At 38.9% G+C, this 25,685-nt stretch overlaps 1 protein-coding gene across 2 annotated transcripts; it reads left to right on the forward strand.

Moving 5' to 3' along the window:
- Window positions 1-3,818: 3,818 nt before the first annotated feature.
- On the forward strand, window positions 3,819-25,483 carry CARNMT1 (carnosine N-methyltransferase 1). 2 transcript variants are annotated; one of them, XR_007891901.1, is made up of 8 exons: window positions 3,819-4,170; window positions 8,138-8,333; window positions 9,295-9,458; window positions 15,467-15,607; window positions 19,763-19,941; window positions 21,883-21,992; window positions 22,534-22,637; window positions 22,948-23,044. XR_007891901.1 is itself a non-coding variant. In XM_051643710.1 (8 exons), exons 1-8 carry the CDS (start codon window positions 3,845-3,847, stop codon window positions 23,047-23,049), a joined length of 1,326 nt encoding a protein of 441 aa, XP_051499670.1. In that variant the 5' UTR covers window positions 3,819-3,844; the 3' UTR covers window positions 23,050-25,483. The 2 variants fall into 2 exon arrangements, 1 of the variants encoding a protein (XP_051499670.1); XM_051643710.1 differs by having other exon boundaries at window positions 21,883-21,996; window positions 22,948-25,483.
- The last annotated feature ends 202 nt before the right edge of the window (window positions 25,484-25,685 follow it).

A 25,685-nucleotide genomic window follows, 5' to 3' on the forward strand; every position in this document is an offset into this window, starting at 1 on the left:
TTCATCATGGTGACTTTTGACAGTAAGCCAAGGGAGTTCCCTTCCCATCCAAGTATGTGGAGTCTTATGCATGTTTTATCTCCATGTTATGGTAATTCACTGCTCCACCGCTAGCTGCACATACCCTGGGCATGACTGCCAACATGATGGCCAGCTGCAGATCTCACGGTTTGGACAGCAGTTCCTGCTGTCACATCAGTGAGTCCACTAATGAGCAAAACAAGACATCGCAAATGCATGTTTTATTAGTGCGAGTTTTCTTATCCACCCCTGCAGGGCTTTCTCTTGAGCTTCAGTCCTGAGCAGGGCTCCACTGTGTCAGGTCCCCATTTGATTAGTACTGGTCCTGGGACTCTCACTGTGGTAACGCCATGCCTTTCAAAAAGCCAAGCCTGTGCCGTGTCCCTGAGGGATCTACACCTGCTTTTCACTCATAACACCACCGTCTTCACCACAGGCTGCAGGGGCTGCACCTAAAGCACCTGCTTCCCCTCCTCCTTCACTGACCTTGATGTCCACAGGGCTGTTTCATTCAAATATCAAGTCACTTCTCTCTGTGACTCCTGCTGTGCAGCAGTCATTTCCCCTTCTTAAATATGCTATCACAGAGATGCTACCACCATCACTAATGGGCTTAGCCTCGGCAGCGATGGATCCTTCTTGGCTCTGTCCAACATGGGGGGAGCTTCTCACAGAAGCCTCCCCACCCCATACTAACAAAACCTTGCCACACAAATCAAATACAATGGTGAAGGGCAGAAATTTTTTTGTTTTGCTTTTTCCCATCCCTGCACAGAACTTGTAGCCTTATGGTGTCCCTTTGAGAAAATTTTGAAGTATTTTCTTACAAAGAAAAATGTGTGAGTGCAATTTAAAATTATATGTTGGTTCCCGAAGAGCATAAGGGATTCTTTTCTGAATTGAGAAGAAAAGGAAGTGAAGGGTTACAACTTAATGGGCTCCTCCCCAGAGGAGGAAGAATTTCAGTACTGGCAGTTCCTGCATGATTTTATTCAACATATTTAGCCGTGATTCAGAGCAGGGAATGAACAGCAAAATCACCCAGGTTTGCAGATGATAACAAGCTTTCTTTAGTCCAACACTGGTAGAGTGGCAAGGAGCTCAGTTTTGTGAGATCCTTTCATGAGCAAAAAGGGTGGATGAGTGCCACTACAGATTTATGCATTTGTGGTGCAAATCATTCATCAAAATATACATGGGACTGAACTTGTAGTTCAGGAATTTGTAATTACAACTCAGGGCAGAGAGCTTTGACAGTTCTCTGAAACAATTGCTACACTGTAGAGCTACATCAAAATATTATGTAGGTGTCCTGGTTTGAGCCAGGATGAAGCCACTTTTACTGGTTTTGTTTTTTTTTTATTTCCCTTCAGTAAGCTGTCTTTTAACTAGTAGCAAAGTGTCCCAGCTTGGGCTGGTAACAGCTGGAATGTTTTTCTAACTGTTGGGTCTTGAAAGTCGCATCTTTACTCTGCTGGCTCAGACACTATGGGGAGATCTATGACCCCCCCATAGGAGGCTGAGTTAGACAGACAGCAAAACTGGCTAGAGATATTCCATCCCATATATCTACGTAAGCTCACAGGAAGGTCAGAGATCACAGAAGACAACTTCCTTCCTGCTTCTTCTTCCCTTGTCTTCTGTCCGTGGCCGGCATCTGGGGAGGACTCCATCCATCCATCCATCCATCCATCCATCCATCCATCCATCCATCCATCACCATTGACCCCCAGGCTTGAGCTCTCCTGACCCTCATAACTCTGCTCTCTCTCCAGCAGCTCTGGGACTTTTGGGGGCTGTTTGCAACTCAGGAGATGCTGTGGGAGTTGCTGGGGATGGGGGGAGGCAATAGGAGTTTTGCACATTTTCTGAACACGTTTGTATATAATTGTATATATTTTCTTTTACCATTAGTGTTTAATTAAAGCTGTGTAGTTTAGTTTTCAATCCAGCCAAGTCTCTCTCTTTTTCTCTCTCTCCTTCCCTACCTGGGCGGGAGGGGGAGGGGATCGAGAGCATTGTTTTCAGTTCTGAGTCAAACATCGCCAGTAGGCATCTTACAAAAGGGTATTGCAAACAAGACAAGTGATGCTACTTTGCTCCTAAGTAAAACCAGTGGACCCACATGTTCATCATTGGGCCAAACTAGTTTCTACTTCTGAAAGGTGTCCATTAGAGTTAAAAGGAAAAGTAATGCAATCAATGCAATGGAGCAGTTGTTTTGTGTGGACTTAAAAATGCTGGAACTTTCATTCTGGAGAGATGAAGGCTGAAGGAAAAAAGGTCAAGGTTTACAAAATCTTGAAACTTGCAGAACTAGTTTACACCAAATTGTACAAATATTAGTTTAGGAGGCACTCCTCCTGCACTTAAATCAGATTGACAAATTAAGGTTGTATTTCACATGGATGAAGATGGTATTTCACAGAGCAGTGAGCCTCTTGGATTTATTGCCATAGGACGCAAACAGTACCAGCAGGATCAAAATTGATTGGGAAGATTCGGAGACACCACATCCATAATTAGTAGAAGAAGCAGAGAGTGGTATACCGTGGATGGCCCATAGAAAGCAGCCAGGGTCACCTTTGGTACCTTAATTGTGTGTCCTAGTTTGGCCCTGGCAGATGCCTTTTGACTACCAGGGCTGTGCTAGCTATAAAGTGGCTGGGGACAGCTGCAGGACAGGAGACTGTGGTTCTTTTTGTGAATAAAGTGTCTTTTTTGAAGTGGTGTCACATGCAAAATGAGAATACTTCCACTATTAGGCTGATACTCCTACAGAAGTTTTGGTGTGTCAAATAACCTCTATCCTGTTACTTTATGTGGTTTACTAAAGGACTACCACTTCCCACAGGTCTTTAGACAGTAGAGTGATGTAGGACACTGCTTGTTAGGTTCTCCAAATGAGAAGGGGATGGGTGCTTACAAAGGAGGCCCTCTGGTAAGAGCTGCCTCTTCTAAAAGCCAGTTGGAAAGGTGCATGGCGACTTGCTGCAGGAGACACAGAGGGTGTCAGCACCTAGCCAAACGAGTTTTGTCAGCTGCAGGAGTTGTCCTCCGTTGAAAATGTGTTATTGTGTGGGCAAATCTAGCGACTCATGCTTTGTTAGACACTACTTCACTTGCCTCTTTACCTTTCTCTCCCTGCAGTTGGTCCCCACGCTTGTTGTCAGGAAGCATAACCTGGCTCGGCACAGAGGAACCTGCAGAGCTCCCTTTGTGGCTGACGCCTCCTGTCAGCACAGCCACCTCCCGGCTCGGTGTCTCCCTGACCTCAGCGTGGAGCTTCTGAGCGAGAGCTGGAGTTAATGGCTGTATTTTTAGTGTTTGCCTGCAGTCCAGACGAGCTAAGCAGCAACGCCTCCTCGTCAGGTACACCCCAAAGGTGTTCCAGCGTCCCTGCCGCCGTCAGCCCCAGCTGCCATGCGGCGCAGGCTGGCACTAGCGCTATTCCACAGCGAGCTCTTCCTGCCTCCCTGTGACACTGCAAGGGCACTGACCTACCGAATTACCGGGGCGGGGGCGGAGCTGCACGGGCCGTCACGCTGGGGGACGGCCTCTATTGTGAACCTGGCACCTTGTCCGCGCAGAAATCACCCGGCACGGCGCTACAGCCGCAGCCCGGGAGCCCCCTCACCCCGCAGCCCCCGGAGCCCCCTCACCCCGCAGCCGGGTCACGTCAAACCGGCCCCTCCCCGCTCCACCCCGCGCCGCCACCGCCCGCGCTCTCGCGATGGTTCCTGCCCGCCGGGACAGGCCCCGCCCCGGAACTGCGCGGGGAGCGTGCGCGCCGGGCGTGACCGTTGCCGGCGGCTGTTGCGGGATGTCGGCCACGTGCGCCGTGTCCCGTAAAGCGCAGCCGCCGCCGCCGCGTCCCACGGGCGAGAGGGATCCGCCGGCCAAGGCGATGCGCAGGGGCTTGCGGCGGGGCCACGAGGCGGAGCGGGAGCAGCTGCCGTGGCCGGCAGCGAGCGGCGGCGACACCGGAGCGGAGCAGCCGGCCTCGCCGAGCGGCGAGCGTCGGAGGCGGCAGCCGCCGGAGCCCAGGGCAGCGGCGGCGGCCGCCACGGCGGGCAGCGGGGAGGCAGAGGAGGAGCGGCTGGAGCGGGAGCATTTCCGGAGGATCATCAACGCCTTCCGATACTACGGGTAAACCGGGAGCTGCCGCCCCGCGCGGGGCCTGGCAGCCGGAGGCTCTTCCCTTTCCCGTGTGCCCCCTGCCCGGTCCGTGCTCGGTGGTCGGCGTCGTGCCTGTCGCCGGGTGCAGAAGCCCGGGTCAGGAAGGGACCTCTGCTCCCCGTTCCTTCCGGGATACGCAGCGAATCGCCTCAGGGTCTTTGCCAGCTGGGAAGCATAGAAGGAAAAAAGGCCCACACGGTCAGCCTCTTTCCCTTAGATAAAATGCTTTAAGGCACTTTGAAGTGCTCAAAACCACAGCAGCTCCTGCTGGCAAAGAAATGTAAATGGTGTTTCGCTTGTTGGGGAAAATTTTGAAAGGAGTGTTAATTTACACGAGAGATAAGACTTGTTGACAGGGCTAATGGATGCCACTTTGTTACAACTTCACTTTTCTACACATTTGTTGAGTCAGAAAACGGCTTGATGAGCCCATAGGAATGAGACAAGGGGAAGGGGCAGGGGCCCCAATTTGTATCTGAATCTATTGAATGGAAAGGGAATGAAAGTTACACAAATTGCAGTGGGGGGGGCTGGCTGAAAGAGTCCAGTTCTCTGCAGTATTTTGGTAACCTTCTGTTACTCTGCATTTGGGAAGCAGATTTGGGATGTAGTACGTACTTGCATACATCAGTTGACAAACCCTTGTGATGTGAATCATTATTATGATTCATCAGCAAGTTTGCTGATGATACCAAATGGGGAGGAGTGGCTGACATACCAGAGGGCTGTGCTGCCATTCAGTGTGAACTGGACCAGCTGAAGAGTTGGGTAGAGAAGAATGTAATGAGTTTCAACAAGGAGAAGTCCTGCACCTGAGGCGAAAAAACCCCATGCACCAGTACAGGTTAGGGGCTGACCTGCTGGAAAGAAGCCTTGAGGAGAATAATCTTGGAGTCCTAGTAGACAGTAAGTTAACAGTGACCCAGCATTGTGCCATTGTGGCCAAGAAGGCTGATGGTATCCTTAGATGCATTAGGAAGAGTGTGGTTGGTAGGTCGAGGGAGGTCCTCCTCCCTCTCTGTTCTGCCCTGGTGAGGCCTCATCTGGAATACTGCATCCAGTTCTGGGCTTCCCAGTTCAAGAGAAACAGGGACCTGCTGGAGCTGGGGCTTTTTAGCCTTGAGAGGAGATGTTATTAATGTCTATTAATATCTAAAGGCTGAGTGTAAGGAGAACGGAGCCAGACTCTTCTCAGCAGCAGGACAAGGGACAATGGGCACAAAGTGGAACACCAGAAGTTCCATCTGAATATGAGGGAAAATTTCTTGATTGCGAGTGTGACAAAGCACTGAAACAGGCTGCCCAGGGATGTTGTGGAGTCTTCTTCTCTGGAGATATTCAAAACCTGCCTGGATGTATTCCTGAGTAATGTGCTTTAGGCGACCCTGCTTTATCAGGAGAGTTGGACTAGATGACCTCTAGAGGTCCCTTTCAACTCTGGTGATCCTGTGATTGTGGTATGTGCTGGACTTTAAGTGTAACACAAGCATAACTTTTACATGACAGTGAGGTTCCTGGAAGAAGTGGGTGATATTTAGAGTATTTCTTCCATTTGCTGTTTTTATACATTGGGTTGTTCTGTCTTCCAGGACGAGTATTTGAGGGGGAGGATGGTCTAGGTCATGCTTAGGTGTGTCTTCCAGACAGAACTCTCTAATTCAGTTTGGCTCGATGTCCTCATTTTGGCTGGCACAGATCTGATTTTCTTCTTAGTAGCTAGAATAGTGCTGTTTTGGATTTAGGATGGGATTTTATGCAAGAAGGGTGTCAGTAATACACTTATGTTTTTAGTTGTTGCCAAGAAAGCAAGGACTTTTTAACTATCCATGCTTTGCTAATGTGCAGGTGCTCATAAAGCTTGTGGGAAGCATAACCAGAGCAACCAGTCTATATTGGCCGGTGAAATATTCCACATTGTGCAATGTCATGCTCAGTACATAGCTGAGCATTGGCTGACAAGTTTTGTCTCCCAGGATTGCAGTTTTGGCTTTTCTCTTCTCTAGGATTGCTAGCTAGGGATGGGCTGGGCATTGGTCAGCGGGTGGTGGGCAGCTGCACTATGCAACACTTGTTTGTATATTATTAATTGTTTTATTTTACTTAATTTCTAAAGTTGTTTTTTTCTCAATGCAAAAGTCTTCACCTTTTCCTTTCCAATTTTTCCCCCACTCCCCAGTGGCCAGGAGAGAGTGAGTGAGTGGCTGCATGGTATTTAGTGGCCTGCCAGGTTAAAGCCGTGACACCATGCATAGACTTGGTGTTAGTTATTACTGTTAGCACAGCAGCCAACTGTAATTTACTCATACAAATGATGTAATTGGATCCTCAGGCTTTAAATGCTGGGAATATCTTTCTCAGCTTCATGCTCAACTGTGACTCTGAGTTTCTTTTGAATTCTTCAGTTTTGGTAAACTCATAACAAAAGGATATAAGTCAAATTTCCAGTACAGAGGTTGAATTAAATTTCCTCTGCCTCAAAGAACTATCTTCAAGTTTAAGTGAATTTACGTATCTTGATAGTAGAAAATAATTTAACTGGAATTGTCTGTATGAGTAAGGCAATTAGAGATGTCAGATGAGTCCAGGCTAAAGTTCTTGTTTTCTGGAGGTATATGGACTTAGTTCTTGTGATTTCAGTGACTTAGCAATTCTGCTAGAAAGCTGCAATTCCACATTAAATGATAAAGTATTATGGTTCAAAGAATTTTTCTGTCAAAACTTTCAAGATGGTATTGAGCTAAGCTGATGTGCTGTGCATAGAGGATAACTTTTTTTTCTTGTTCCTTCTCTATTTTTTGTTTTTAAGTGTAATTTTAAACCAGTGGGATTGCTACTGCAAAGAATATGCCCTTCTTGGTAGCATGTATGTAGTGTTGGAGATATTAATTGGTCAAATTTCCAGATGAAGGCTGCAATTAAAGTTGCAGCAATTGCACCTTACTCTCTCTGATGGCTGGTTTACAACTTGGTGCTGCTGAGGCAAGAGTTTGAGAAACTGCAGTGTGACTTGACCTGATAAAATGATCCACTGCTGCCAAAAGGGGCAGTATGCCTTGTCCTGGCTTTATGACCTCTCTCTCATGTCCTTATTGTTGTTCTCAGCCAGCTTGACTTGCTAAATGGACAGAAATCAAATCTAGCAAAATCTGTACAGGTCTTTTCAGGGTTAGTAATTTACATGAGCTTTGTGGCCAGTCTGGTGAGTGCTAGAACAAGGTGAAGGGCAGAACTGTTCTGTGTGAGGAGAAGGAAGATGAATGAAAAAAACACACCTCTTTCTTTTGTCTGTAGATTTGTCATTTTAATGGAACATTTATTTTGGAGAATTTTTAGAGTAATTTTTAGCTTGCATCAGTTACACGATCAAATTGCCGTACTCATACTTCAGCAAAATAAGCTGTTAAAAGAAGGAAGTTTAACATCTTAGTGTGGCTGCCAGAACTCCAGTGTGGTCTGGCTGTGACATACACAGTTCTTGCATAATTTTGAGGATCCCTGTTCCTACTCCACATCTCATCATTTCTGTAGCCTAGTTTACAACTGCATTAAGCTATTCTTTCAATTTGAATCAGATTTGTGAAACAAACTGGGTGATTTTGGTGGGTTTGGGTGCTGGTTGTTCATTAGAATTTGTAGATCTATGTATTAACGTAGTGGTCACCTGAGCTGGAAACGAGTGTTGATGAAACTGCAAGAAGAAAGTGATTATCCTCTTAAGCAATAACATGTTAAAAAGAGCGGTAGTGTTAGAACTAAAGCTTACAACAAACATTTTTGCATAAAAATTCTTGAAAACTTGTTCTCCAATAAGGAATTACAAAGTCTTGATCACATTTTCTGTGTCTAAAGAAATTATTAATTGTAATTGGAGACGCTTAGAGGCTAAATATATAAATGCTTCTAAATATCTAAGGACCTTAAACTTTCTGCTTTTTAGAACGAATATGCATGAACGAGTGAACAGAACAGAGAGGCAGTTTAAATCTCTCCCAGCTAACCAACAGAGTCTTCTTCCTCAATTCCTTCCTCACCTTGACAAGATTCGGAAGTGTATCGATCATAATCAAGAGATACTACAGACCATTGTGAATGACTGCGTTCATATGTTTGAAAATAAAGAATATGGAGAAGACGTATGTTAAAATGGATTTTTTTTTCATACTGCAAAAATAGATTCTGTATACTTTGGGATTTTCTACATTTGCTTTTCATACCTTTAAGGCTTCCAACTTTCTTTGCTTTTGCTTTCTTTATTACCTCATTTCTTACTTCCTATTTGCTTTTGTTTTCTCACTCTTGTCTTTCACATCTAGTAGAGTTCATGTTTAATAAAACTGTTTGTTGTCAGTCCTTCTAGTTATTCTTAAGAAAATTACAGTAATCGCTTACTGTAGATAAACAGTTTTTCATTCCAGACTTCTAGCTCTACTCTGGTTACATTTTAAAGTTACTTTTTCAGTTAACAGCATAGAGCATAAATGGTATTGTCTGTCTTATTGTAGGTTATTCTGTTATGGCATTCTAAATCTGTTAAAGTTTTAGATAAAGTTTTTAACATTATCGCCTGTAAGAACTTCTTCATGACTTACCTGCTTTTTCTGTTATGGCATATCTATAAAATCATTGCAATCAGGCTGACACAAATGGAATTGGTATCCTTAGGCAAGGTACAATAATGGGCAGCTCTAATGTGATCTTAGTTGCCTCATCCTTACCTACAGGGATCTTCTTCTCAGGGTAAGCAGTTCATCATCTGCCCTAGCTAAGCCCTGGTCCTATCCTGAATAAGGATTACGAATTGTGCTTTGCTATGCCATACAATACTGTTTTTTTGATGTTAAACCTGGTCTCTTGCCTGCTGAAGTGAGACCATCAAACTCAATTTGTTTAGAATTCTCAGTTGGGTTTGAGCCCTGGTTCCAGGAGTGAAACGCAAGTGCTTTGTCAGCTAAAACTCCCAACAGCCCTTATAGCATGGCTTTTGTCTATTTATAATGTACTCAGTTGTTATTTGGTGGTTGTTTTTTTTTCCTAAGACTAAAGATACTTTGTACATTTTCCTCTAACTTTTTTTTTCCCCCTTCACTTGATTAGGGACGAGGAAAGATTACACCAGCTTCGACATTTGACATGGATAAATTAAAATCCACTTTGAAACAGTTTGTGAGAGACTGGAGTGAAGAGGGAAAGCCTGAGCGAGATTCCTGCTACCAGCCAATCATTAGTGAAATTGTGAAGAACTTTCCAAAAGAAAGATGGTAATACTGTTTTAAGTCTGATTTTTATGTGGGCATACACTGTTGCACAAATCTAACAGAGTTTTTATGGAGTAATAAAAAGCTTGGATTTAAAGCTACAGAAATTACTGTGAACGAAGTGGAATTCATTTTTTAATCAAGGAAGTTTTTGTTTCTAATACACATTGCTGGAGAAGAGCACAATCATAAACTTCACTAAGGAATACCAGATAAACCAGGAATATTTTTTTCTACAACTTGATGTAGTGGAATATGCATTAACTTGCCAAGTACGAGACCTCAGGAGGTTGTGAACTTAACACAGTGCTCGGTGAGGTAAAGTTTGCAGATTAGCAGGTTATCTGTGTGTGTGTGCTGCAGATAAAAGACCCTTTGCTACAGCAGGTAGTAGGAGTGTTGTCCTTCAGGGTGGAAGGATAAAGGAAGAAAGCTTGCAACCTCTTGTGCCATTTTATTGCACTAAAAAATTACACTGCAAATATTGAATTCCAGCCTTGGTTTCAGAGGAATATTAAAAGGCAAGTATTAAAACAGCTTTGCTGCATGTGTGAGGGTCGCTTTGTAACTGCATTGGGTAGTTAACACCATCAAAATAGTAATCGGTGTGGGTTTTTTTTTTTAGGTAACTTTAGTAGAAGTATACTAGTAGAATCTCAGAAAATACTACTGCTGCAAGAATTGCCTGTATAATGGTTCTGTCATTTAGTTAGCCCAATCATCATAAAGTGCATCTCAGGTTAAACTTAAATTTTTCCATTATAAAAGTATTATGAACTTTGTACTCATAAATGTAACAGGTCATAACATAGGTTTTATATCTAGGTGTTTCTTCTGTCTCAGTACTTGATGATAATGCCCTTGTACAAATTTGAAAATAGCTTTCACTAGACATCTTTTTATTTTTATTAATAAAGACTGTTAGAGGTAGCAGAATACAAAGTGGCTATGATTGGTTTGTCTTCTGCCTTGGACTAATTTATATCAAAGCAGGTGCACCACTGAAGATATTGTATCTGAAAGTGAACTTTCTCCAATGTGTTTTAGTGCTACTAGTGCCCTACATAAGATAAAGATGTATTGAATGCTACATGTTATGGGCTATACCTCTGATGTGCAGATCTGTGGGACAAGTCATATTTTTGAAAGCACACACATTCTAATCTTCAAGATAGCAGGTCACCTTCTTCTCTTTCTAGCTTTTAAAGCACTTTGGTTATAAGAGAGAATTTAGGTCAGGTTTTAGAGATTCATGACTGAAATGGGAAAGTCTTGACTTTTGCATTCCTCAATGATGAACTGTATTTCAAAACCAGCAGTTGTTATTAGGAAACAACAGTGGTAACAGTGGTACAACAACTCTAGTAACAGAGTGGTTGTATCTGAAGTTGATAGCTTTGTGCTTCTTTACCAGGAATTCTGTTTTTTGTCAAACATAACTAAAGTGACAGTGCTTCTATTCCTGTTGCCATGACCTTGAAATATCAGTTAGGATTTGTCTCTGCAGAAATCTCAAAACGTTACTGTATAGATAAAAAAAGTTTGTATTTCTTAAATGAAAGAATTTTTTATTTCTAAAATATTATATACAAACCTGTTTAAAAGTTTAGTATCCACTGTCATTGTGCAGCTGTAGTAGCATATAGGTAAAAACCTGTTTGCTGTTCACATACTGTTACTGTCATCAGCTTGCTCTTTCTCCTAGTGACCAGAGGCTCTCCCAATCAAGTGTGCTTGCTTCTTAGATGCAAGAAGCAGAGTTATTAACAAGGGTCTGTTCTCTTTGTGTACTATCAGGCTTAAATGGCAGTGCCACCTCACCCTTGTACAAGAAGTAACATCCCCAGCAGGACAGGCTGGCTGATCAGTCTGGTTCCTTTTTTGTGCTTTTGGAGGGGAGCAGTTTCAGTTTGAAAGGATAGACTGGGTCTGTACTGGCCATAGTGAAGTTATTCAGGCTGTTGTGTGCAGTGGGTGCAAAGTCAGAAGAACGGCTGTGGGTGCTATGTGGGAAGACAGCCTGTACATGCAACCTCAGAGTGCAGCTTTGCATTGCTTTAGAACAGAGTTCTGTTTTGTAGCATTGAAAAAGATGGAGAAATAAACATTTTAAATTAAAAGCCATTAGTACAAGTCACTTTTTACTTTTTAATGGCTTCAATGGAATTGTACATTCAGTTTCTCATTAATATTATTTGTTAACATTATTGATTGCGTGCATTGGAATCATGTGAAAAAGTAAGTTTTTGAAACTATTCTAGTGTGTTTCACTCCGTGCATGCAACATGTTGCATTGTTGCTCTGTGCGAGATTAGCCTGTATTGGTTCAGCTGGTGTGCAAAGAGCAGGAGAGGAAATGAAGTGCTCTATATTCTTGCTTTTCTAGGATGCAGAAGAAATACAAGCAATGGTTGAGAGCAGCTGTAAATTGGAACAGTCTTGTGAGTAGGTACTAGTGTTATCCTCTATTTCAGTCCAATCTTCTGACAAGACTGTTATCTGAAAAAAAAAAAGGCAAAAGCTGTTTCTGCCCTCCATTTTTCTGCAGAAATAATGTCTTCTTTCTGCTTAGCACCTTAACACAGAATCTGCTGGTAGGATCAACAAAGCAGTTTTGAGTGAATTCCCATGAAATATGATCTTCCTGGACAACTGATAGTTTTCTTGCGTTATTCATGTTGGAATTTGTGTTTCAGGTCACATGGTCTTCATACCCTTTTGATGAAACCATTTCATTTTCTTTGATTTCTGGGATCTGAAGGATCACTGTTTTCTGTAGGAGAAAATAGTAAAACATAGATACATTTTTATTTCTTGATGGAATGTGTTCATTAAGACATTTTTATGGGGAGACGTAAGTTGAAAATCTAAATAACCACATATACATTTTTTTTTTCCAATTCCCCTTTTTAGTTTCTTACGTTATCCTTCCTACTTACATGAAAGGATGTAAAGATTATCAGCTTGTTGGAAAGGAACCAAAGAAACAGTTAACCTTTTAGGCAATTATCATGTCATGGCCAATGACAGTAAACTTAGGTGTCTTCTCTGAAGTTTTCTTTTATTCATTAACTTGACCTCTGGAATCACTTGTAACTTGAAATTTAAATCTATCATGCTGTCCAGCATTTCGTTACATTTTCCAAGATACTGGCAGGACAGCCCAGAAGAAGTCACCAGTGCATAGATTCGGTTCCATAGATTCTAATAAACATAGCTTATTAGTCATAAAGCTGAGCTTGGCTAATACCTCTTGAATGTGTTCAGTCATATTTATAAAGATTACAGTATCTGTTTTATATTAGTTTTAGTTAACTTTATGTAAAATACACTGCAGTGTCACTGCAGTCCACTGAATGCTTTGCAGATCTTTATATGTATGCATATTAGCATCAGCTGCTATGTTTGGAGAGGATTTACTGTTCAAATGACTGCTTTTTAGCTACCTTCATTATTTTATTTGAAAAGTAGTTGTCTTTAAAAAACAAACCTGAAAATATTATTTCAGTAAAATAATGAAAAATACTATACTGAGATTTTGATCTGTTTTCTGTGGAAATTTACAAATGTTACAGAGGCAAGATATCAGGAATGGAGTCCCACAGTATGATTCTGTGCCGATGCTTCCAGTGATCTTCTGTGTATGGGTTATGTGTTTCTTGCCAGTTACTATTATTAGCTAACATTGAATTTCAGTGTTTAGTTTTGCAAATGAGGTTAGCATTTGGATCTCACAGTAATTTTTATTTTGCTGAACTTCATTTTAGCCCTTCAGCACCATCATTTTTTTGTTAAAGCATAATTGACATAAATTAAGATTCTATATTTACAGTGTATAATTCTTCTCCTAAGAAAAAGGACATAGTTTAAATCTTCATTAATGGTGTTAAACTTCTAAAAGCTGAAAATATATCACACTGCAAAATGCAGTACAGTAATGGCATGGTGGGTTTTAGTAGTTTCTGCTATTTCTCTGCTGCCTTTTAAAAAGACTGCTGCGGTGTCAGTAGTTAAGCCAAACTGTACCGTGCAGCCCTCTTGCCTAACCTCTTTGGCTAGCCGCCCCTCCCACCTGTCAGGTTACCATGCCAGTGTTTCTTCCCACAGGTTTTTGATGGGTACCTGGTGGGTACCCATTCATGTTCCTCACTAATGCTAGATCTGTCAGAAATCCTACTGCTACTGGCTAGTTCAAGGCTAGTTTCATGGTAGATAATCATGGGTTATTATCAGTTATCACAGTTTGAGATTTTTTTTAATTGTCTTTCCTGCTGCTGCAATTACATGTACAGCGAGGGAAAGCAGGTTTTCCAGCCTGTGTAGAGCTAGTCTAAGTATTTAATAAATTAAGTAAAACGGTAAGCAAATTAAGAAATAGATTTACTTCAAAATACATTTGGAATGACAGTGAATAGATCCGACTTTTGCTATTAGATTGAGGTTTGTCTAGCTTCTCCCATGAAGTGTATTTTCTTCTTCCTTTTCTATCTAGGTTCCTATTTTCAGGAATTTCATCTTGAGCAAGTAGTTTTCCCTTGAAACGTTTTTTTTGGTTTTTTTTTTTTTTTTCAGTAAGATTTCCTGGCCATCTTTTCTTGTAGAATACAGGTATGGAGACCCGCTGCTTCATGGGAGTGTTCTTAAGGAATTTATTTCATCCTTCTTTTTATCTGAAAATGAACCAGAAAGTATAATGGAATGCAAATCAGGAATGACAAGTTTGATTTTCCATTTGGGAGGCTGCATAATTACATGATAAAGCCACAAACCAAAGCAGTTATAAAACTGCCTTGTTATTCTGTGTAGCGTTTAGAAATGAAGTATGTTTTATTTTGGTTTTGGGTAATAGTCTTCAGAAATGTACTACTTTTCAGAATTTATGTAAATCCTTCACTCATCATCTTGCTTAATGCAGCATGCTAACACTTTTGAACCTTTCTCGCATCCTAGAGTTCTATATAGTCAAAGGCTTTGCATTTTATTTTCTTTCATCGTATGTTTGGAAGTGCTGATTGTGGCTTCCTTTATTTAGTGGCATATAAATTGATAAATGTTTTGTCTTTGAATGGTGACATGCAAAAGGATGGGTAGACTGAGCATTCACACTTGTTTTTTGGCATATGAAATTATGAAGTCTTGTTAAGGACTGGAAGCTGAAAGATTCTTTCTAGATTAAGTATTTTTTCAGTTTGGCATGAGAGTGGTTTTTATGAATGAAGGTTTGATTGCATTGTGATGGAAGTCTAATGATTAGAGTAGGTATCTATTGCCTTTTCTGCCTGAAAGGAGAAAATGGTGGGATTCTTAGTTCTAATAGTTACTCAGCTTAGAAAACGAAAGAAGTTTTTCTAATTATCTTAGTAAACACACTGCTGGATGTTTTCAGGTCATCTTAAACTTGATGCCAAATTATGGCAAGTGAAAGGTTAGAGAATTGCAATATATTCTTATTTAGGAAATCTTAGGTCACTTAATGGGCTTGCGTTAAATTGGTGGACAGCTGTTTAAACCCTACAGTTGCTAAGAAGGTACTTTAAAGGTTTTTGTAGTCTGAATTATTCATGAGCGTAACAAAGTTTTGTTTGATTTGTGTTTCTGTTATCACAATATTTGTATGTTTTTCATCTGATATAACCAAGATTTCTAGAATATGTAATGGTTACAGGATGCCTCATAGAAAAATAAATGGTGCTATATAATAATGTTCTTTTTTCAATTAATTTAAGAAATTTTTAGCTTGGTAACTGTATATGTTTTTAGGAGAAAAAAATGTTTTGTAATCATGAGATATATTATGAATGAGGGTTTTGTATGTTACATTGTGTAATTTTCTGTGAATTATTTTTACCGTACAATCAACCAGTCAAAACTGGTTCAGTTTGCATTTAAAGTCATACATGAAATAAATTATAATATAAAAGTTTATGGGGGAAAATGTTTGACTAGCCCTCTGTAAGTTTTGTTAAGAGGTATCAGATAAAGACTTAACCATTATTTTTGTTCTGTTGCAGGGATTTCTCCAAAGTTAATATCCTGGTACCTGGTGCTGGGCTAGGTAGATTGGCGTGGGAAATAGCTATGCTCGGTTATGCTTGCCAAGGAAATGAATGGAGCCTCTTTATGCTCTTTTCTTCTAACTTTGTACTGAACAGGTACATAGCTTATGTTTTACTTGCTGATTGAATCCTAGGGAGGCAAAACTGTAAATGAGAAAAATTGGAATAAATAAAACTCACAATTGTAGCTTTGTAAGTCCTAGTACAGGGCACACATAACTACTTACTAGAATGCTTTAATGAAAAAAAAAATTAGTGGGATAAACGGGGTGGGGGCAAGCATTGTGTTGGGGTCATTAACATTATAACAGGAAGCATGTCTTTTAAGTTATGAGACCTAAAATCTCTGGATTGTACCACAGATTTTCTTCATAATCTTAAATAGGTTTTATGATTTATTTCACATCTATTTTGGTAAAATGTACATCTGTCTCACCAGTGTCACATATGGACTAGTTAATAGGTGCATGGTGGTGGTGTCTAGTAACAGAGGAAGCCTGTTTAAGTGCTACATACTAAAATTGTTTTGACATGAAAAACAACCACTGAAGCATACTGAACTACTTTTTAAGCTTAAGTCCTGTCACAGAGTAACAGCTAAGAGAATAGACATAATAGTTCTACAGTTACACTGAGGAACTAAATCTGAATGTAGTAAATTTCACTTTATAGGTTTAATTTAGAGTGACACTTCTGTATTTGGTATTTTGTCACTTGAAATGGAAATAACCAGTTTCATAATGAACTTGTTAGAGATGAAAGAAGGCAGCAAATGCAACTGTTCTTTTAAGAAAGTGGGGGGGAAGACTGGGTGGGCAAGTATTGAAAGATGTCTGGGGCATCAGAGAGACAGAATTTGCCTGTTCACTCATTCTTCAGTCTGAAATGATACACCTTTGTTGAAAACACCTAACCTATTGTCTTGCGTGCTATATTATCCTGATGTTTTGGAGCACTTTTTGGTAGACTTGATTGTCCACAATGCACTGTGATGATTTAAAATCTGTTGCAGTTTACTGTTGAGAAACAAGGGGGAAACACTACTTATTGCTTCTGGGTATCTGCTTAAAACAGCACTGGTCAATGTGATGAAAATAGGTATTTGCTAGAGATTTATTTTTTCTTACATTATTCTTAAATGGCTCATGGGTGGTGAAACTGTGTATTACAGTTGAGTTGATCTAATGCCTTGCTGCTACTGATAGGATGTCACATTCTTCTCATCCTTAGCTATCGGGCCCTGCAAGCTCAGCTCCTGTAATCTTTGTCTTAGCTGGGCAGGTTATCAGTTTCAAGTTTCCTTAGTGGCATGGAAGAGAATACTGCTAACCTGACTCTGGATTTCAGTCAGTTCAGTTATGTGCAAGCACTCCTTGCTGCCAGATCTAATTGTGGACTTGGGCTGTGTATTAAGGTTTTAGAGATCTTTCATTTCAGTTGTAAGTGGCTCTTCCCACTTAGACTTTTGAAGTGGTCGTGTTTGCCTTCCTGGAAGTGGAAGAAATGGCAGTGATCAATATAAGCTGAAGGTAGCAGTTAAGGAAGAGTGGTCAGCAAGGATGATTTTGCAAATTAGTTTTAAAATGTAGTCTTAATCTGATTTTTTGGTTTTGGTTGATAAAAACATAAGGGTTTTTTTAACACATGCTTACAGTTTGGATCTACCTTCTTTCTCTGACCTTGGTTTATTTTTAGGAAGACAAAGTACTATATTGAGTATCAAGCCAACTACTGCAGTGGGCTCCTAGGTGTGGTACAGTGACTTAACTCTTCTGTGGTATCTGCTCTTTTTTACTCATGAAAAAACCAATTCTCTGAAATTGTGAATGTTTGTTACTCTGAATAAAGTTGCATAGTGTGTTCTGTAGAATGTGTAACTGTGGTCACTAAGTATTTGAAACCAGTTAGAGTATGTTATTTCTTTGAGGAAGGTCTATTTTGAAAATAAAGTGACCATGGAGTAGTAAATGGCTCCAAGACTACTGTTCTGGTATAGGAATGTGCTTTTTCTTGTATCTCGTTGCTTGTGTATTTTTCTGGTGTTTGGGTGAGGTCTGGGTATTGTGGCACATGGAAGAGGTGATCATTGGTGATGTTACAGACACGCTTAATTTCTTAGATGTTTTGGCACAGCAAAAGCTGTGAAAATCATCATCTGTTTTCCTGGCTCTGGAAAGGATGCAAACATTCTCGAGCAGTGCAGGGCCACCAAACACATACTACTTCCTTTTGACATCTGGGAGGAGGGGACACACTTGGTTGTTATCTGTGCAAAGGAGGCAAGAGCAGCTGCTTGCTGATTTGCTCTTTCCTGCAGCTTGAGATTCAGAGCACAGAGACAGCATCAGTAGCCTGAGTCCAACAGCTCTTCAGTAGCGGTAGTCCCAGTTTTAATTAATGCCAGCAAAAATTCATGCTAATAAGTTGTTAATCTTCCCTTTCTGGAACTAATGTAGCTTTAGATAAATCTTACTACTTTGAGAAGGCTGCTTAATTGTATTTGTTTTATGTCTGTGAATGCCTTGGGATGAACACAGTTAAGCATTTTATCTTTAAGTCAGTGGTCAGAAGTAAGATTTGACCTACCTGTGTTTTCCAGAATTGTCTTTTTGACTCAGTGCTGAACAGTAAAGATCTGGCCTTTGTGGAAGAAAATTAAGTGCAACACACATGGTTAAAGATGTTACATTTTTATAACATACTTAGGTTGGAAGGATGACATCTAAAGGACTGCAGTAGTTTTGAAGTATAAATTACTGAAGCTGGAAAGGGAGGTTTTCAGGTTTGAATGTGGAGGGAGAAATTGGTCGTTTATGTTAAACTAGGAGTTCCTTTTGGAGTGCTTAAAAAGTCTATATTAAGTTATTTGGTGCTGGAAAAATAAATACAGTGAGGTGTGTTTTCCCTCAGAGTTAAAAAAAATAAATCCTAATATACTCAGATGTCTTATTTTCTTTATCTTGCTTTTGGGAAAATTTTCATTGTTAAAAGAAAAAATGTTCTGAAGATAATAAATATTAACTGGGAATACATGGAGAATGCTAGAACAGTTAACACATAATCTTGATTGGCCAACATGGGGGTTTGTTTTTTTAGTGAGTGGGGTTTTTGTTCTTGTAGTGGGGGTGTTTATTTTTGTTTTGTTTGTTTGGGGGTTTTTATTTTTTAACCAAAACAGAAGTGCCTCTCTTGAAGAACATGATGCTCATATTATCAAGACTATTTTCCTGCCTTTTTTTCTTTGAGTGCATATATCTGATTACTACTTATTCATTATATATGGAGACAGCTGATGAGCACAGTATACTGCTGCTCTAATATAGGTTTGTTTTGTAGTATTTTTTAACTGATAAATTGGAGTACAAATGTGACATGAAGAAGGTGAAAAATATTATTTCAAAGACTTCTCCACAGATGTTTTCTGTCCACCAGTCAAAAGAGTGCACTTTCCATAACCTGGTAGATTGCTTGCAGTTTATGAAGTGTTTGATATGTGTTTATGAGACAGATGTGTCTTCTGTCTTTAAAAGAAAATGGCTTAATTTTTAAATGACAAAATTATTTTACATTTAAACCCACAAGTTTTATTTTACAAAGACATGTTTAATTAGCATATATGCAACACTCCGGATGTTACTAACTTAACATGATATCTAGTGTAAAACTACTACACTTTTCAAAATGGGATTTATTTACTATTTGAATTCCAAAAGTAGTCTTTCAGTTATCATCTAAAAAATGCTTTTGTTCTGCTGTCGTTCAAAACCCCAATTATTATGGCTCAGAAAAGACAGAGAAGTTTAGAATGAGAACAAATGTTTCCAGTAAGATTCATGGAACTCCTGTTACTAATTTTCTTTTTTTTTTAGTAGAGAAAGAGTGACCCAGGAAAGCTTAGGTTTACTGGATATATTAAACTCACAAATTTCATTAGTCATTCAGAAGAATCTTCTGCATTCTCTGTTTAGTGGAGAATTAATTTGGGGACAATGGTAAAAAGAAAACTTTAAAAAAGGTTGTTATGGTGATAATTTGTGTCAGAGTAAAATTGGCTTTTTCCTTAGTTCATTAACAGATGGGCAGTCTGAAATGTTATGAACTACATAAAAGTCCTTCAGAAAATGTGCAGATTTTGTAAGAACTTTCATGAACAAAAAAATGATGTTGGTTTAAATCTTTGACTCGTACATTTCTAGATAATAGGTAAGAAGTTAGGTGAAACTGAATTGTGCTGATTTTCATATTTTGCAGATGCTCTGAAATTAACTCATGTAAGCTTTATCCCTGGATTCATCAGTTTAGCAATAACAGAAGATCTGCTGATCAGATACGTCCAATATATTTCCCTGATGTTGATCCTCACAGTCTTCCTTCTGGTTCAAACTTCTCTATGACAGCAGGGGATTTTCAAGAAATTTATTCTGAGTGCAGTGAGTAAATGTCAAATTCTAGGCTACCCATGTAACTGTATCTTCAGAGTATTTTAATGAGACAATTATTATAAATAGAAGGGAACTGTATGTACAAGCATTGAGTAAGATTTTCTTATTCAAAACAACTTTTCTTAGTTATGAAAAAAATATGGATACCTCCTTGCCTAACAGATCTTTGTTTCAGAACAAGACAGCATAGTAGTATTATGGAAAGATTGACTTCATTTAGAAATTGTTCAAGGGAGCAGTGTAACTAGTCACTTCTCTAGTGTAAAAAATAAATAGGAGTTGTTGGGTTGTTGTTTTGTTTGTTTGTTTGTTTCCTGCTGTAAAAGCATAGCAAGCTGTTTCGATAATAGTAAATTATAATTCAAAGGAATTTATACTTCTTGACTGTCATTAGGAAATATTTCAGTGGTATATTATGGGGACAATTATTAAAGATTGAGACATCAGTACAAATGAACTTATTTTTTCTTAGAATACCAGGTTACTTGTGCTGTCCCAGCTAAGAAGTCAGGTTTTATGACTAACTTAATATTGAATTAACCTACAGAAGACTTATCTTTAGAGCTTTCTCTACCCATTACATATTTAAGATTTGTATTTCCAGTACCTGAAGAGGGCCTACAGGAAAGCTGGGGAGGGACTTCTTACAAGGTGATAGGACAAGGGATAATGGCTTTAAAGTGGAAGAGAAGAAATTTAGGCTAGACATGAGGAAGAAGTTCTTCACTATGAGGGTGGTGAGACACTGGCACAGGTTGCCCAGATGAGTTGTGAATGCCCCTTCCCTAGAAGTCTTCAAGGCCAGGTGGGATAGAGCTCTAAGCAACCTGGTCTAGTGAGAGGTGTCCCTGCCCATGCAGGGGTTTGGAACTAGATGATCTTTCAGGTCTCTTCCAACCCAAACGATTCTGTGATTCTGTTTCTTCGATCAAGGGTAGCACTTACCCAGTTCTTTTACGCATCGTCTGATAAATATATGCCTATTTATAAGTCACTATTTTTCCCTTACACACTGTCGGATTATCACTTCAGACATCTTTTTTCTGTTTCCACCTTTCTGTCCCTATCAGACCTATAGCAGTTTTTCACCAGGATTATCTAGCTATTGCACTGTCCTTTATTGTGCAATTAGACTTCCATATATTTTCTTGTAAGAGCCTTTCTTACTGTTGCTTAAATTTCTGAAGGTTCTGTCTTACACTAGAACATCTATCTGATAATGGAAGAAATTGAGACTATTATTTTTTTTTTATTTACAGAACTTAAAAGTTATGCAATTTCAAGGATACATGTTTAGAGAGAAACAGGGAGACTCATGCTTTAAAAGGTAGACTTTGTAAGATCCTGCTTGTTAATTCATTAGTAAAAAACAGCTGGAGAAATACAGAGATACTGAATAAAATGTGCTAATGCTGTGATATTTGTGGAAGTTCACTCTAGTGTATAGATTATATTGTTCTAGATATATTAACTAGAGAGGCCCAAAATCTCTGGATATTTTTGCTGTTATATTTCTAACAGTCATGGTGATGAAGTTTATAGGACAGGTGAGTAATACCACACTTGGGCCTTCATTTATATAACATGTCAAACCATGACAGTTGTAGTATTTACATTTTACAGTATATATAAAAATATCTCATTTTGTTTAACACATATGAACAATTTTATAAAATGCATAAGTATGTATAATAATTTAGACTGTATATGCACACACATACAATACATACATAGGTCACCCGAACCTAAACTTGACTGTTGTTAACTTAAACCAAAATATTTTATTTACATGTAACTAAGAAAGAGTCTTCAGTTTTTGCTGTTGAAAGTAATACTGAGTGTATAAATAAATACTGGGGTTAAATTATGAACTCTTACAGGGGTAGAACCACTGACAGAAATCTCTGTAATTTTACTCTTTTTATACAGATACGTGGGACTGCATAGCAACTTGCTTCTTCATAGATACAGCACATAATGTTATTGATTACATTGATACTATATGGAAAATACTGAAGCCTGGAGGAATATGGATAAATGTAGGCAAGTGTGACCAACCTCTTTCTGCTAACTGTGACTTATGTTTGATCACGTAACAGACATCTAGTACTTCTAAGGAGTTGTGGGGATTAGTGCATCTGTGCTGAGAAGTCTGTAGAGCTACATAGAAACATATAGGTCTTAGGAATTACCTCAGATGTGTTCAGAATATGTCCAGATGTTTGCTAGTTACAATCGAGTCAACACCATGTGATTTTTAAAATGAAGTAAATCTGAGTGGCAGGTTTTGCATACATCCAACAAACATTTGATATTTGATATTTGCGGTGTCCTGTATTCCTATTTTTGGCAGCTTTTGTGAGAAAATGTAACTTCTCCTGTGTGGAACTATAACCTTGCTTTCATAATCTGAAATTCATTAGAGAAGTTGTATTACAGTGACAGAAATAAGTTCTTTTGTCTGTATTTCAATATGTGAGTCTGTATATAACAATTCTTTGCACTTTCAGTATGTACTTTTGATTTTTAAAACATTTTTGTCTTTTTAATAGCCATTTCTATTGTATCGTTGTACTCTAGGACCACTCCTTTACCACTTTGAAAACTTAGGAAATGAACTTTCTATAGAATTAAGCTATGAGGATATAAAAAATGTTATACTGCAATATGGATTCCATATAGAGGTAAGAAGATACTGTTGTTTCCAATGAATAGTATTGCTATAGATCACACAGACTCCTTTGAATAAACCTTGACATTAAACTTACTTCAACATAACTAATAACTTCTAATAACATACTAATAACTTCTAGAACTTAGTATTTTTAAGTGTGTGGCAAATTGTTTGCTTTCCTAACTTTCAAAAAGTATAGAGATGGGCCTTAAAATCTATTAAGTATATAGCGATTTTTTTTTTAGTAAGATAAATCTGTATAGTTCCTGTAGAGAAGGTTTTGGGTTTTTTTAACTACTTTTTTTGGGATTTCTTTTCAGGTGGAGAAAGAATCTGTATTGTCAACTTACACTGTGAATGAACTTTCCATGATGAAATACTACTATGAATGTGTGTTGTTTGTGGTGAGAAAACCAGAATAGAAGTGATCTGAATAGGAAAATAAGAAACAATGTTAGCTTGAAAGGCAGAAATGGGGATAAAATGGACTGGTTGATGTCTGGATACAACCTCAAATCAGTGGTGCCTTCATATTCCTAATAGGATTTAGATAGTGTCTATTTTCTTAATATCTGTGTTGCTATCCAGACATGTACTATGCCATGCATATTTGTAATATACTTGTGAAAATGGAGGAAGAAATGTTCATAAACACTGCTTTGTGCTTTGGAATGCTTTAAAAATACAAGCAGAAACATTTTCTTGAGAATAAAATGTGTTGTTTGCCATAACCAGGCTAATTCTTTGCATATGCTGCCTCATTTTTCATAGATTTATAAATTGCTTTCTTTTTTTTCTAATCTCTGATGTTAGAAATTCATAAAGATGCTTACTATACTAGCTGTGTCACTTTTAGAGAAGTATTTCTAAACATATACTTAAGAAGTCTGAAATGGTTGGAAAATTATACAATTATTTATGATTATTTAGATACAATAGCGGTCAGAACTGTTACAGCATTTTCTGTGGAACTGAAACAAAGTAGATTATTACACAAATTCTTATATTTGACTGTACTACTGTCAACAATTTAATCAAAACACAGAGCCTGTAGGCAATTTGAAGTGCTATGTGAAGGCAGAGTACTGAGTGAGGAAAAAGGCTGTCACAGAGAAGCAGTATGTTAGCCTCAGTTCAGGAATAAGACCAGTTTTGTTTAATCTCTTAGTGTTGAAACTGAAATAGGAGATGATTTGCTGTCTTAAAATACATTGCTTTTGAGTCACCTACTTAATACTTAAGCCACAACAGTGAAGCAGATTTTTTTTTGTTAAACATAATTGACAGAAAGTCATGTTACACCTTGAGTTCTTTTTTTAAACTTGATAAAATAGCTGAGTTATCCATGCCATGTGTAGGCTGTGAAACAGAAAAATCCTTGTTTTTTTCAAAGAGGAAAAATAAAGTTATATGTAACTAATATGCCTTGTAACCTAATAATCTCTTCCTGAATCATCATGTGCAGGCCAATTATTTCCTTGTAACTTCAGGCACTTTACCCTTGTCACCTAGTGACTTCTTGGTTCCTTATCCTGATAGTGTTTTTTCGTGGCACATGTGGCTTAGGTGAATATTTTATCTACACGCCATCATACCCTACAGGAGGCTGACTGAATATTCTGTCGCTTAGAAGCTAGTTATATGAGAAAACATTAACTGAGGGGAGGTGTTACGTTAGACATGTCTTTTTCTTAATTTATTGGTTACATTAAGTACCATTTTCATCAATTTCAGAGCTTTCTTTGAAATATAAAAATGTTATGGTAAGGAATTAAGGGGGTTTTGATGTTTGGTCATAATGGCACTGGACAATAACTTGCTTGCCTTTATTTCTAGTCCCTTTTTTCATGTTGATGTCCTAATCACATCTCTTCAATAGATCTGTTACTGGCATTTGGATTTTTCCCAGTAAGGCCAGAACCTTGTCCTTCTGTTCCTAAACTGTTTGTCTGCAAGGAAGGAAAACACAAACTTTTTTTATATAATTTCAGCACTGTGTAAGAGAGCACATGCCTCAGTGTATTCAGTACTGTGCCTCTTTCCGCTCAGAATCCTTACTGAGAATGTGTGTGGTCTACAGAAGTTGTCAATTAGGGTTTTCCTTAAACTAGTCTTATCTTAACTTTTTTTTTTTAAAGGTTGCTTTAATTTGGTTACTGTACTATTCAGTGTATTTTTGAGGAACTTTGTGATTCTTTGCTTTCATTCTGATTTATTTTCTTTTTTACCTTAGGTGGACTATGTTTAGGCCTTAAAATAAGGCAAGGTTAAGTGAATGCTGATTATGCTGTTGCTCTGAGTAGTATATATTATTTGTAATATCACCCAATTTCCGTCTCCTACTCAGGCTGTAGTTACACTTGAAATGTGGTGGTCTTATTTTTCATAAATGGGCAACTGAATTCTGGCTTTCTAGTTGAATGTTAATATCCTTCCTTCTGGTGGCTTTGTTTTTTACCTCCTCATATTGTCACAAGCACCATGTTTTGTCTTGTTTTTGGAAAAGTATGTTCTCATTTACTTACAGCGATATGCTTCTATTTCAAATCGAGAAAATGTCAGTTTTCCCCAGTGTTTTAAATTATGACGGTTGCATTAAGAGCTGGAAGCTTGTAAGTTGTATGAGTTAATAGTGTTATACCTGCAGTTGTATTTATGAGTTCCTAAGATGCATCACTGTTATGCACATGGATAATTGTGTATTATTGGATGTGATTACATTCTTCTTTTCAGTTGTACACGGGGGGGGAGGGAAATGCTTAAGGTGTTGATCAGCTGCAGCCAAGAACGTTTGACTTAAGCCACTGTTAACCTGTACAGGTATTGGATGTAAAATAAAATGCTGCATAATCCTCAGTGTGATACTTCTTTACATAGAGTAAGTTTGACAAATTTTTATTTACACGTAGAACACACTGAGATCAGCGACGAAGGTAAGAAGGGGAAGGTTTCTGTCTCTGCATGAACTTCCCTCCGTTTCCAGCATGTGTACCGGGCTTGATTTTTCTTGGGTATTAAACTTTGTGGTACGACGTGATGCCGCTCCTGCTGGAGCTCG

Source organism: Apus apus, chromosome Z (genome assembly GCF_020740795.1).
Source record: "Apus apus isolate bApuApu2 chromosome Z, bApuApu2.pri.cur, whole genome shotgun sequence".
NCBI lineage: Eukaryota > Metazoa > Chordata > Aves > Apodiformes > Apodidae > Apus > Apus apus.